This window comes from Sinocyclocheilus rhinocerous, unplaced genomic scaffold (genome assembly GCF_001515625.1).
Source record: "Sinocyclocheilus rhinocerous isolate Xijiao unplaced genomic scaffold, SAMN03320098_v1.1 scaffold781, whole genome shotgun sequence".
Lineage (NCBI taxonomy): Eukaryota > Metazoa > Chordata > Actinopteri > Cypriniformes > Cyprinidae > Sinocyclocheilus > Sinocyclocheilus rhinocerous.
The window spans coordinates 2,093,368-2,107,274 of record NW_015658395.1 but is presented as its reverse complement, the minus strand read 5'-3'; the positions used below and the strand labels follow the sequence as shown (position 1 = coordinate 2,107,274).

Here is a 13,907-nt window from a genome sequence, read left to right as displayed (position 1 = left end):
GCGTTTCAGAAAGGCGGGGCATAGAGGAGAAACAATAATGTACAGTATGTGGAAAATAATGTGTTTTTTAACCTTAAACCGCATAAACACATTTCATTACACCAAATACACAACATAATGTTCTTTTTAGCAGCATCATATGACCCCTTTAATAATTGTAATTAATGGGCATTGCTTAATGATTGACATTTAAATGATAGATGACTTTTTGATCATAATAAACCATGCAGTGCCAGTACAGCATCTTTTAAGCAGTTAAGTGAAGATCTTGAGGGCTTTTCTAGAATATGTCGAAGTCTGAAAGACGGGGTCACATCCCTGCCAAAAAGCAGCTTACCATCTTCATCAAGCATCAGTTTTTTTTTCACCATTTAATCATTAACTGAAACGCACTCAGTCCAAAGGTTCCATCTGTTGTATTTAGAGCCATTCCGGCAGATGTTTCCTCTTCATTATCAGCCAATCCCAGTTTGTTTCCTGATGATGTCACCCACCATCAGAGCTACCGCCGCAGCCTGAAGGAGATCACCAGACTTCATTTGATCCATTCACAGCCCTCCATTCCCCTCCTGACTCGCTCTCCATTGGCTTTTGTGTGGTTGTCTTTAACTATTAATATTAGAATTTAATTCAGTCATTTTGTTTTGTTTCTAGGCAAAAAAGAAACATGCAAACACCAGAGTAAGTGTTCCCTCTCCTGTGGTCTTGACTTTTTCTTTCTCCTTTTCAAATCTTTTTTCCTTTCTTTGGATAGGTTTCCCTTGTTTTTTTCTTCCCTATGTCTTGTTATCTTAAATCCTTCATCATGGTGACATGTTCATTTCCATCTCATGCATACAATCGCCTCTGTGTCTCCATGGTGTCATCAATGGGCAGCTGCTTCAGTGACAGAGATATATGATTATTATAATTGTATGAGGTAGTGTGTCAAAAGACAAATATTCATCAAATAGCCCTGCAAAATAGACAAATAACCCAATGTTATGCCTAGAACTTCAGATATTCTATATTATACTTTTTGTGCATGTATTTGCTTTAAATAGTCATTTAGCTGCTCCTTCCATTCCCAGTATTCAGCTGGTTCACCACAGCTCCATTCAGAAGTCTACTAAGGAGCTTCGCAACATGTCTAAGAACCGGGAGATTTCGTGGCCTCTCTCGACACTGCCCGTCTTCCATCCTGTGAGCGGAGAGGTGGTGCCGCCCATCCATCCCGACAATTACGAGACCACCAGCATGCCGCTCATGCAGACGCAGACGTGAGTCTGTTACTTCTGCTTTAATCAAGAGTTTCTGGGTGAAAAAGTAAGGTGTAATTTGTTTGGAAATGGTGGATCTGGTTTAAGACGAGTTGAGAAAGTAGGTTACTATAATCTAGTGTTCTTTAAAAACAAGCTTGAATCTCCCAGTGCCCTGGTATTAAATCACTGATGACTTGGAGAGATTAAAGCAGATCAAACATCACAACATATGTGTATTATCATCAGTACGACTGACCTAAAATGATGTGATAAGAAGAAAAAGGTAGAGGAGTTGGAATTGAAATCATAAAGAATTTAACCATCTTGGTTACTTATCGATGCATAAATGTTTTAGTACTTTTAAACCTAAAAGCGTGCTAGTGATGAGCATCTTGGCCAAATCTTTGCCTTTGTCTTTATTTACAGAAATCTTCAAAATCAGATCCAAATACCACAGCAGCAGTCCTCTGGTAAGTGAAGCATTGAAAACTGATGTCTACGCTTTTCATCCCATTGATACGAACAGCAAATAGATTTGAACATTTCCCTAAATTATCCATCAAAAACTGAGGGCAGTGGTCATTATCCTTACAGAGGAGATGTTAATTGCAGTCTTGGTGCTTTAGCCTCTTTCATTGCTCTCTGGTGAACCCCAGTGTACACATAATGAACTGCCATCAGACGGCTGAGAAATCTCTCCCGGTCTAACATGCTGTTCATTCATTCATGCTAACAAAGGAGATAATTATTGTATGACGACTTTTCGGAGGCTAGAGGCAAGTATTATTCTTTGCATGTGCGATAATGTGTTTTAAAAAAGAACAAGATGAGCTATTTCACGTTTCTAAAGTGTTCCTCTCATTGTAGGTAAATGGTATTCCTGAGAGAAAGGTGGCCGAAGCGCTAAACCTGTGATCTCATGTGGCTTCGCTTTTGTACCTGTTTAATCTTGCCAAATGTGCATGTGTTGCTGTAGCTTCAAGCTCAATGCCTTTGTGTTCTCACGCACATGTCTAAAAGTGCAATATCCAAACATTATTCAGTGTCAGAACTAATGTTGAGATGGGCACACTAAAAGAATACTTTAAAATACTATCCACATTAAATATGTTGTCAAATTTTTTAGTATGAGCCACTAATGGAGGCACATTTACTGGGATCTGAACAAGTGGATATTGTCTGTTTCTCTTGTATGAGCAAATGTGTTTTGATAAATAAATTAATACACTTGCCACTAAATAACAACACTGGTGTATGTTTGTTCTGGGGATGTGAGTGGAAGACATTTAAACAGAAATGAAGATGAATAAAAAATGCACATTTTTGAGAAGGAGTTTATCGTCAATATTGACTGTACAATATGATGAAGGCATTTCAAAATTAAATGAATATTCACATTTCAACATACTGTACACACAAAAATTCCTCTGAGGCCTTTGGGGTTTAACATATTCTGTTACACCAAATAATGATCTTTAAAATAGCATCATATGACCCCTTTAAATAAAACTTATAGCAAACTATACAAATAATTTGATTTATAAACAGACAATGTGTTTGGAAAAAAAAAAACAGTTGATGGCATAGTGTACAAATTTTGCTTTGCTTAGGAAAAAAAGAATTTTCACTGATGGGGAAAAAAGTATGAATATACCTTGCAGTTGCTTTTAAATTCACATATATTGAACTGCTATGAAAAGTAGATTTAAAAATGTGATAGTTTCATAGTAAATGCAACTTTTCAGCCAAAATGTCAGCAACTATAATGGAGTACCACTATTGAAACAATACACCTTTGTCTCTCAATGGCACATAAAGAAGGATCTATTTACAGCATTATCAGTAAACTGATCATTAAATTGAACTCTTTTTACATGTAATATATTACAAAAAAAATACATCAAGTTGAACATGAACATCAGGCTTCAGTTGCTGCATTTCAAGCAGTTTGAGAGGATATGAAGACATACATTAAACAATAAATAATGAGGTCACTGATCATAGACAAAGCTGGATCTAACATTAAGCTGTATTCTTATGAACTGAGTAAACCCATGTGGTAAAAAAAAAAAAAAACGAACGATAACTGGCTCAAACGACTCCAAGTCTGCAGGGAGGACGCCCCGCTCAGTGCAATCGAAAGAGGGTAAAGAAGGCATTGTGTTATGATCAAAGCGCATGTCTTTTGTCTTGATAGTTCAATTTTACCTTTCACATCAAAAGCGGTTCCTCCAGCATCCACCCAAAATTAACTGAGCAAACAATCGACTTCTGGAAAACATTCTGATGGAAGCAGCGCATGCTTATGGATTCCATTAGTAGTGCAAACACAGCAATTGTTTGAGTTCTTTATGACGGCACATAAATGGATGTTTACCTTTCGATAATCCAATGGTTTCATTTTCACAAGAGGTTGTTCACCTAAAGGATAAAGCTGCTGGTGTGATATGAATGTAAATTATGGTTTTTATGGAAACATTTGGTGCACAAGTCGATGTAGTTCTGTCAGATTTACAAGGTGAGAGGCAGGAATGTATTACTCCTTCACATTTTGCAGTCATGGGCGTTGTGTACAAAAACTGAGAACTGGGAGACAATGAGGACACGCAAACACATACCCCTGTGTAAAATATAAACATAAATTATTAAATATAAAACACATCTCAGAGCTATGAGAGAGGACAGAGCACAGGTGTACTTGTTATCTGCACACAGTATGTATTTGTCTACTGCAAACATCCAGCTTTAAGAATCCTTGTTTGATCATCTGAATCGCTTCTGCTCCAAGGTCCTTGGCTTCAGTTCCAGCTTGAGTTTTGTATACAGACCCATGCCGTAAGAATTCCCTGGATCAACTCCTAGGAAAAAATGTTCTAGGCTGGTCAAGTTCCTTTATTTTATACAGACAGCTCCATTAGGATCCTCAGCGGACGAGGTGTGCTACTGTCTCTGATTGCCCTGGATTATTCATTTTGGGACAGTATCAGTACCAGCACTAGAAAGACTCCTGCTCCTAGCAGTCTCTTCAGTAGAGGCCTGCTCTCTTTAGGAATGGCCACCTGGGCCAAGTCATTGGTGATCTGGGAAATCTCATGAGCTACACAGACAAAGATGAATGTGCTGACGATAATGTTTAAAGTGGGGTTTCCAGGAATGAGGACCAGGATGCCCTTGGTGTCCGCTGCCAGCCAAATATGATACTGGCATATGAAGAGCTGGTGGAGAAAACAGGAAGCATGTTAGAATGGTTGCAAAACAGTGGAATAGTTTATTTCCAGCATTTTTAAACATGTATTTGCAGTGGACTAGGTATATTACTATAGTGTTGACTCCCTTTTGTTCTATTTCTGTGTTTTATTTTGTTTTGGGTGGTGTTTGTGTGTCTCTGTCCAGGAAGAAGCCTGATTGGTTCATGCAGTCTAATCGGTGCCATGTCCTGCCCGGTCAGCTGACTCTTAGCTGCCTATAAAAGCCTCCTTCGTCACTTCTAAAACTGAGAGTATCTTTGTGTGTTCATTTGAGTGTTTGCCTGTGCAAGACTGATTGTTAGTTTGCTTAGCCAACTTTGTAATACTAACTACCGCACATTTATTGACTGATTGTGGATTGCCCCTGCTTGGACCTGTTGGCGCTACATTGTAAATAATTGTACATAATATTTTGGGGAGGTAGGGAAACAGACGACATTTTTTATTGGAACCTTTGATTGATTGTTTTTGGATGGGAGGTAGGGAAGTAATTGTATATTTTATTTTATTTTATGATCTAGGGCAAGCTAAATTCCATCAATTGTATTGTAAAACTATTATGCTCATAAAAACATTGCTCATTCGCTTTTCAAAAAGAACCATCTCTCACTCTCTTTCATGCTATCCCTTTACCCTAGACGGGGCATAACGTGAAATTGGGGGCTCGTCCGGGATATGAACCCGGGACCTCTCACACCGAAGCGAGAATCATACCCCTAATCTTAATCAAAGAGGGATGAGTTGTAAATGTCAATCCTAATTGACAGTACACTAAAAATATCCCAAATAAATTTGTTTGTTTGCAGTAAAGCTTGTACTGTCTCACCTCTAAGGAGATCTTTCCAAACCATGCAAAGAACGAGCTGTACAAAGAGCGAGCATAACCAGGAATATTCCGGATCAAAATGAAAGCCAGAATCTGTGGGCAGAAAAAGCACAGTGATGAAAAGTCAGCAGCCTCATAGGCACAACAGAACGAAACAAAAAGCCCTTTGAAAGGGATCCATTATTTTAGGTTACAAATGTTCTTTCTGTTCCCACAAAAGCCATCTGACTGTCTGAATCAACTGTGATAAAGGTTAGTGTGGTTATGAATAGTCAAAATATATATATATATATTTTTTTTTTTACTTTTTTCATGTTTTGGTTAAATCATCCATAGTTTCAAGTGTGCAAGAGAACATTATTATAAAGAGCACATAGAAGAATGGGTACTTGCCTGGACGACTGAAATGTATGGATGCATCTCATTACACTCAGACTTGTTTTTGCACCCACTGGCCCAAATGGAGTACGTCTGGGAACAAAAGAATCAATTGTAAAGAAGTCAGATTACTATTTTCAGAGAGAAATAGAAAAAGGCTTACCATAAAAGACACCACAGAGACGAAGAGCAGACAGTTGGAAATCTTGTTGGAGAAGAGAGGCTCTCCTTTGCCTTCAGACAGCAGCTGACATTTCTGCAGCATCAGGTATATGAAGGCAAAGAGCATCCCATTGATCACGGCCTAGCATTCAAAAGAGCAGAAATCTGTTAGGCCTACTTCAAGATGTGAAACTGACAAATGTTTTACAGTTCTTATTAATTCAAAAGAAAGGATGTTTTACATACAAATCGATCTAGTTTCCACCTGAACCACCACTCATGGATGCTACCTTGCAGCTCAAAGAGCTTTGAAACGGGCCACAAAGAAAAAACAGCCTCAAATAGTTCCTGCAACAAATGCGAAAGATTTAAATGCACATATTTATATCAAAACGAGTCTTAACAGTCCTATTGTAAGAGAGAAACTTACCTGCGAGTACGCAAAGAAGCAGATGAAAAGAAGCAAACCCAGAAGTTTCAACAATAGTGCCAGATTCCAGAATGCACTACCTGTACATAATTAAAAGGGACAACTATGTTTCAAGGCTTGATTTATTTTATAAGTTTAAAAATGATTTTAGGATTGTTTGATGTCTATTAAATGAATAACAGCAAATACTGTTGTATAACTTCAATTACCATTGGCTTGCTTCTGAAGAATCTGTGGCCACAATGCCATTGTAGCATAAATAACTGCAAACCAAAAGGTGACAAGAGGCACAAAGTAATAAAACTGATAAGGCCTGTCCATAACCAGACACAGCACCACCACAAGGAAGTTAAGCCTGAAGACAACCTAAAAGACAGACAGAGAGGATGCATTATTTATATCATGCTGTGCAGTTATGCATTATTTTTTTATAAAGCATTTCCCTCTAAATGTTGCCATTATTAATATTTACATTGATAAGCAATTTGGTCATATTTACTTTGTAACAACAATTTTCCACATTGAACTATGACCTAGCAATAATCCATATGGAAGGTGAAAATTAAAAACAATAAATGACAGTTCACAGTTAATAAAAAAATAAGTCTTATAAGTTACTGTATTATTATAGTTACATATCGTATTTTTTTATAGAATAGTATTTTTGAATAAATGTAAAAATGTTAAAACAAACTTAATATTTAATCATAACTAATATTATTCATAATACTGTATAATATTAATAAATCATGTCATATTGTAATTTTGGCTTTAATAAATATAATATTAATATACTCTACTGTTCAGAAGATTGGGGTCTATAGAATTTTTTAAATATTTTTGTAAGAAGTCTCTTATGCTTAGCAAAGCTGCATTATGTATTAAATAAATCAAATAAACAGTAATATTGTGAAATAATATCAAATGTATTATTTACTTATTTAAAACAACTGTTTTCTATATTAATGTATTTTAAAATGTAATTTATTTCTGTGATCCTTCAGAAATCATTTTAACATGCTGATTTGCTACTCAAGAAACATTTATTTTTATCATTAATGCTGAAAACAGCTGTGTTGCCTAATATTTTTGTGGAAACCATGATACATTTTTTCAAGGTTCTTTGATGAACAAAGTTAAAAACCAGCATTCAATTATGCTATTTATTTAACAGCATTTAGTTATTTTATTTATGTACATATGCTGAATACAGGGTTTCTACAGACATGAACAAGTTAAATTTAAGACTTTTTGGTATAAATATACACATTTTCTGCCCCCATGTCTTGAATTTGTGATCATTCTGAATGTATTTTAATAGACTGAATCATGCCATAAAAGAAGGCACTGTAAATGCGCACACGCACACGCACAATACTTCACGTAATGCGCGTGCACTCTTGTAGGTGTTTTGAATGTTTTTTTGCGTCGTGAGAATATTGAGCAAAATAGCTCACTTGTCATGGTGTTACTTAACTATATCATGTTATGAATAAACGAAACATTTTGAATTTTTACCTCAGTGTGTTTCTTCTGAGTTTATGTGTGCTGTTACGCTCCTTTGTTCTGAAGTCTCTCACAAAGAGACAAATAGAGTGAGCCTCAGCATGACCTTGATACCAGAAATATACTATCCATTATCAGTTGCTGTTTACATTGAATGTAGGCTAATAAAATTAGAAGAATCATTCTTCCATACTTTGCTGGTAATTTTTTGTCACTTATGTTTTAATCAGGCTATTTGTCTGGTCAGGCAAAAATATTTAAGACCCATCGAATCTGAATTTAAGATATTTTAAGACTTTTTAAGGCCTTATATTAGGAAAACGTTATTTAAGACATTTTAAGACTTTTTAAGGACCCACGGACACCCTGTGAATAAAAGTAGTAATCTCTTTTGAAATCATTAAATTAAGTATAAAATTCTTTTGAAACGTCAAATGAAATAGAAACACGTTTACATTGGTCAAAAAATAATATTTTTTTTATAGAGGACTTTGCCTAATCATTTTAGAAGAAGACCATATGTCAGTCACTGCTACATGAATATGGGGACACAAGATAAGCAGAGTCTGGCAACAAGTACCTGACACACTCTGTAAAGTCCAAAGTCTCCCTTCAGCCAGAAGAACGAGAAGTGTCCATATCCTGTTTGGAAGAGATACGCAGCTACCAGGACACGGACATGCATGTACACAGGTATAAACTGAGAAAACAAAGGAGAGTGCAGTCACTTGTAATACCAGAGTAAAGCAAAGTAATCCAATGCTATTAAATCCAAGCTATTAATAACCATACAGTGCTAGCTCCAGAAAAGTGGTAAATAAGGATAACCAGCTGCATCCAGCCCTTCCATTCATCCGTTTGCTCTCTGTTCAGGAGTTTCGTCTGGAAAGAGAAATAAAAATTGTAGAAGAATATCAATATGAACATTTAAACAGCATTTCCCATGAGCCTGTGCTACCTCTTTGCTGTTCTCACTGTAGAAGATGCCCAGAACGAAGATGTAGATGAGAGGGATGAAAAAGGTAGAATGTGTATAGAATTTCTGTTCCTTCATAAAAATGTCTGCCCTGTCACACAGGTAGAAGTACAACATGATAAGGCTCATTTTGCAGATGGCCAGTAAAGGTCCCTTTGGGTTCAGTTGACCCACAACAACGGGGGGTTTCTTCTCCTCTCCGCTCTCCACATCAGGAACGTGTCTGCTCTTACGATGTCTACTATAGCCCAGGATGAGGAAGATGATGATGGACAGCAGAAAGAGACCAACAGCTATCTTCTGAAGGACGCTTAGGGGAGGAACGCTCTGACAGCAAGAGCCGTCAATGGGCTTCAGGATCTTGTTGCACATGGAGTTCATCAGAACCATGGCACCCTGAGAAGTGGGTAAATATTAGTCAAAAAAGTAAAAAGAATAAAATAGTTATTAATTGCAAAACTAGTCTCAACCAGAGGCTTACAACATCTCTTGTGCTCTCAGGAAGGTGCAAGCCATCCACCGACTGGGAAATGGTCTCCATAGCAGCTTGTCGAGAGGCCTCTAAGAACTTGACCTTCTTTTTGCTGGTATTCAGAGTGCTAACAGCTGCCTCGTTGTACAGATTTATCTGCTCATTTGTGATCATCTTTCGACTGTCACTTAGCACGTCTTCATAAACAGGATCTATATAAACAGACAAGGCAAAAACATGAGACAAAAATGTGAAGCCATCATTCCAGAGGATCTGAATTTCAAAACTAACCTTGCAGAACCCAATAGACTTCACTGTGCTCTGCTAGTTTTTCCAGTGTGTCTGATATAGCCGTGAGGTTCGCTTTGTACTGAAAGAGTGCCTCACTCTTGCCGTTGTGCAACTTAATGGACCACTGTTGGAAACCACAAACATCTGTCATTAGAAGGATTTTCAAAAACAGCACCTGAATGCATTATGACTGCAAACAGGAACTCACCGTAGCAGCACCGATGATGATGGCATGTGGTTTGGAAGCAGATCCCTAAAATCATGAGATGAGAGATGAGACCAGATTCTTAAGCCTATGATTTAATAACTTGCCTGCTTTCTATCCAGTGCAATTTGATTGTCTTTACCTCTGTCCATAACATCAACTGCTCCTTCAAGGAATTGTTCACTTCAGCATACCACAGGAAGTCCTAAAAGGTAAACATATTCTGAGTTTGTTATATAACAATTAATAACTGTGAAGGATCAAAGCTCTAATAAAAGGAAACTGCTGTACAGGACACAACTCATTAAAAATACTTACGACAGTGGAATCACCATCTACAAAAGGGATGTTTTCATGCTGGTGGAACAATTGAGAAGAACAAGAAAATATATATATAATTAACTTTACACACAATAAATGATATCTTTATAAAAATGTATTGTTCTTATTAATTTTGACTTAAAGTCATCATGAAATGAAAATGGACAATTCTGGAATATTGCAGTGTTTATTATAAATGATTTATCCATGTGCATTATTTATTTATTTGTATTTATTTTTAATTCAAGTGCCTCATAAACTTTAATCAAAAAAACGTCCCTTCCCACTTGCAACGACATCTCATCTCTTCTCAGATGACGAGTTCACTGGCACGAGGACAGGACAATAAAGTCTCCCTTTCAGCAAACTCTCACTCACATGCGATTGCAGCAATAGCAAACAACAATGATCAAAGTCAAGTCCCACCCTACATTACTTTCTCAGAGAAGCCATTTCACCCGGATATGTGTCACAACAGGGAAGAAAAGACAACTGCAATTTCTATTTCATGCCAACTTTAAAACATTTTACAGAGAAAATTAATAGTATTTTTGTAAAATAACATTCAACAGCACAGTGTAGAGAAATCACAGCTCAAGAGGTACAATATGTGATCCTGGACCACAAAAAAAGTCATAAGGGTACATTTTCTGAAATAGAGATTTACACATAATCTGAAAGCTGAATAAATAAGCTTTCCATTGATGTATGGTTTATTAGGATAGGACAATATTTGGCCAAAATACAACTATTTGAAAATCTGGAATTTGAGGGTGCAAAAATAAATCAAGATATTGAGAAAATTGCCTTTAAAGTTGTCCAAATTAAGTTCTTAGCAATGCATATTACTAACCAAAAATTAAGTTTTGATATATTTACGGTAGGAAATTTACAAAATATCTTCATGGAACATGATCTTTACTTAATATCCTAATAAATTTTGACATAAAAGAGAAATTTATCATTTTGAATCATACAATGTATTTTTGGCTATTGCTACAAATATACCAATGCTACTTATGACTGGTTTTGTGCTCCAGGGTAACATATGATGTTTGTGACTGTGTGTGTGTTTGAGAGACATGGTGATAGTAAAGAGCATTTTAAATTGCCATGTTGAAATCATATCTGTGGAGGGTGACATGCAATTTCGGTCTATGAAAATCAGTGTGGACCCATTTGAGCATTGAAGAATTAAAGTTGGCATGATAAAGCAGAAATAGTGACCACCTTTCCTTCACTATTTGATGAACATACAAGTGAAACAGCTATCAAAAGAGGGAAAACATCTAGCATGGGACTTGACTTTGTTCATCTGGAATTTATCAGATTGTAGAAATGGGGAGAGTGAAGGAATTTTTTAAAATTAAAACGATGATTATTCCATAAAAAATAAGAACTCTGTTTTTATTTCATAGTGGCCTTAAATAATTTACATATACACTTTCACTCACATAATGAATGAATCATGTTTTATAAAAGTCATAAAAAATTATAAAGGTCTGCCACACACAAAAATTCCTGTGACCAGGTTAGTGTCTATAAACAACTGCTTTTGTTCAGGGGCATATTTTTAAATACCAGCGGTAACATTTTGGTAACCAGGAACAATTACACCCTTTCCTTTTTAATTTAACTGCATCCTTTGAATGGCACATTTATTAAAGTTGCAATTGCTTGGGGGCCATCCTACATTGAACAAAATACGACTTTGAAGTAAATACTCCCTCTGGTCTGAAATACATTATATCAGTTAACCAAAAGAAGGCTTACTGAAATGAACAGCAACAACAAACCTTGTTCCCAACTTCTTTCACCTCAGGGTTCATCATTTTGATGAAAGAATAGAAGAGCTGACGTATTCTAGAGTCTCCTACAAATGCTATTCTCTTCTCTCTGAGGCAAAACTTTGCTTCACTGAAAGACAATAAAAGGACTGTAAATTCCAGCCCACATTTCTATCCCACATGCATCACTGAGGTACATTAACAATCACAAGTTATGACTCACGTGCTTTTGTACTTGTGTAGCATGCAGCCATAGGGCTGCCATACATTGTCCCCTAAAATACGTCCACTGGATAAAAGCCAGTCACATGTGTCACTGCCTGAAAAAAACAATGCATAATTATAGTGAATAAACCAAATTCAAGAATAATATAATTAAGTTAGGGGTTAGTAAGATTTAATTTTTGTAAAAAAAAGTAATTGTTATTCTGTTATTCAGCAAGGGTGCAGTAAAGCAGTAAAGACTTTTACATAGTTAAATAAAATTTATATCCCAAATAAACGTTCCTTTTTATTCACCAAAAATTCTGAAAAAAATCATCACAGTTTCCATAATATTAAACAGCACAACTGTTTTCATCTCTGATTATATGAATGAGCATCAAATCAGCATTAGAAGGATCATGTGAAAACAGCAAAACCACAACGGCCAAATATGTCCATCTGAAAAGTGTACAACATAAACAAAGATTTAAAAATAGTGTATAAAGGCTTTTCAGTTTCAATATTTTGATCCTCCATGTGCCTCTCATACAGCTTCTATGCCAGCATGGTAAGGAGAATAGAATGTTTGCTTACATTACATATTTAGACCATATCTACACATTTCAAATAATTTTCAACATAGTAAGTACATGGTGTAAACAATAAAAAAATATTCATTTTTAGATGCGCTCATCACTGATTATAAAAGGAGATGATATATTCATTGCGCAATCCTGATAGTATTAAGGACAACAATATCACCTGAACATGCCTAAACATTAAGATATGACCAATAACAATATTATGCTTCAATTTCAGGCAACACAAGCAGGACTAGATGAATGTTACCTGTAATAAACCTTAAATATACTACATGCATTTGGCTGGATTACAAAATCTAGTTAACCACTTTTCTTAGTGGATGAGTATAACTGTATAAAAAATGGCTCATCTGAAAAGCATTAGAACGTAGAACTGAACACACATCGCAGTTTATTTGTTTTAATCATCCTCGATATGTTGCAACGCATAAAAGTCTCTAGCAGCAGTGCGCTAGCACTTAGGCCAGATAGGGACCGTCTACAAAGTACATGTAAAGGATAAAACGATTAATGTTTTCCCACCGGAAGTTTTTTACAATTAACAAAACATGAGCAATTTGTGCACCAATGTCTTTGAAAGATATAAAGACAAACACTTATAATGCTCACTTGAATTTAAATAAGAAATATTGTAAACAAGATATGTGATAGTGGTTATTATTATATTATTACTATTAATAAATATATTAGGGTTGTGCCAATAGACGATAGTATCGTATATTGATGATAGTCAGAGATAACGACGAGTTTACAAGTAATCTGAACGGCCTATATATGTGCAATATTTTAACCGAGCCCTCACTAACTGAGTTTAATGCCACAGTTATGTTAGAATGCATTTCATTCTTGTTTTTGTGGCGGAGCGTCGGGCTCGTCATGGGGCGCAGGGTCCTGAGAGCTGTATTACTGATGTATCCGTTCAATTTAACTTTACTCTAAATATATGAACTTACCCGTTTTAAATACTTTTATATTTAACATGCTCGTTTATGTCCAATATTTAGTGTTAAACTGTTGGTCTTTAAAATAAATCTACTTTTGATTTTCACCATGACTGCAGACCTTTTAGACCGATAACTTTCGTGCTCTGATGCAGCAAACTTGTCACAGGACTTGCGGTCCTAATAGCGATGTATGACTGTTGTATCCGAATATATATATGAAATAGCTGTTTTAAATATTTTTATAATTAACATGTTAGTTTATCAATAGCCTATGTTTGAATGTATATTATTTCGATTATTGGTGCTGTCATAGG

General features: G+C 35.9%; 2 protein-coding genes across 6 annotated transcripts in view; one reads left to right on the top strand and one right to left on the bottom strand.

Moving 5' to 3' along the window:
• LOC107722147 (epsilon-sarcoglycan-like) overlaps window positions 1-2,574 on the top strand; it is a 15,419-nt gene extending 12,845 nt beyond the window's left edge. For 3 of the 5 annotated variants that reach the window (XM_016530390.1, XM_016530387.1, XM_016530391.1), the window contains 5 exons: window positions 655-681; window positions 1,071-1,259; window positions 1,668-1,711; window positions 1,980-2,017; window positions 2,109-2,574. In XM_016530390.1, coding sequence (XP_016385876.1) covers window positions 655-681; window positions 1,071-1,259; window positions 1,668-1,711; window positions 1,980-2,017; window positions 2,109-2,156 — 346 coding nt within the window. In that variant the 3' untranslated portion in view covers window positions 2,157-2,574. The remainder of the gene's footprint in view (window positions 1-654; window positions 682-1,070; window positions 1,260-1,667; window positions 1,712-1,979; window positions 2,018-2,108) is intronic. The other 2 variants (XM_016530388.1, XM_016530389.1) reach the window with 2 other exon arrangements.
• Window positions 2,575-3,618: 1,044 nt separating this feature from the next.
• Window positions 3,619-13,907, bottom strand: part of LOC107722141 (CAS1 domain-containing protein 1-like) — a 36,431-nt gene continuing 26,142 nt past the window's right edge. Inside the window, exons 2-18 of the mRNA XM_016530374.1 lie at window positions 12,067-12,163; window positions 11,853-11,973; window positions 10,054-10,092; window positions 9,878-9,940; window positions 9,739-9,783; window positions 9,531-9,654; window positions 9,249-9,451; window positions 8,750-9,163; window positions 8,584-8,673; window positions 8,372-8,491; window positions 6,495-6,651; window positions 6,286-6,365; window positions 6,102-6,203; window positions 5,857-5,997; window positions 5,709-5,786; window positions 5,316-5,408; window positions 3,619-4,456 (exon numbers count right to left, since the gene is read on the bottom strand). Coding sequence (XP_016385860.1) covers window positions 4,205-4,456; window positions 5,316-5,408; window positions 5,709-5,786; window positions 5,857-5,997; window positions 6,102-6,203; window positions 6,286-6,365; window positions 6,495-6,651; window positions 8,372-8,491; window positions 8,584-8,673; window positions 8,750-9,163; window positions 9,249-9,451; window positions 9,531-9,654; window positions 9,739-9,783; window positions 9,878-9,940; window positions 10,054-10,092; window positions 11,853-11,973; window positions 12,067-12,163 — 2,219 coding nt within the window. The 3' untranslated portion in view covers window positions 3,619-4,204. The remainder of the gene's footprint in view (window positions 4,457-5,315; window positions 5,409-5,708; window positions 5,787-5,856; window positions 5,998-6,101; window positions 6,204-6,285; window positions 6,366-6,494; window positions 6,652-8,371; window positions 8,492-8,583; window positions 8,674-8,749; window positions 9,164-9,248; window positions 9,452-9,530; window positions 9,655-9,738; window positions 9,784-9,877; window positions 9,941-10,053; window positions 10,093-11,852; window positions 11,974-12,066; window positions 12,164-13,907) is intronic.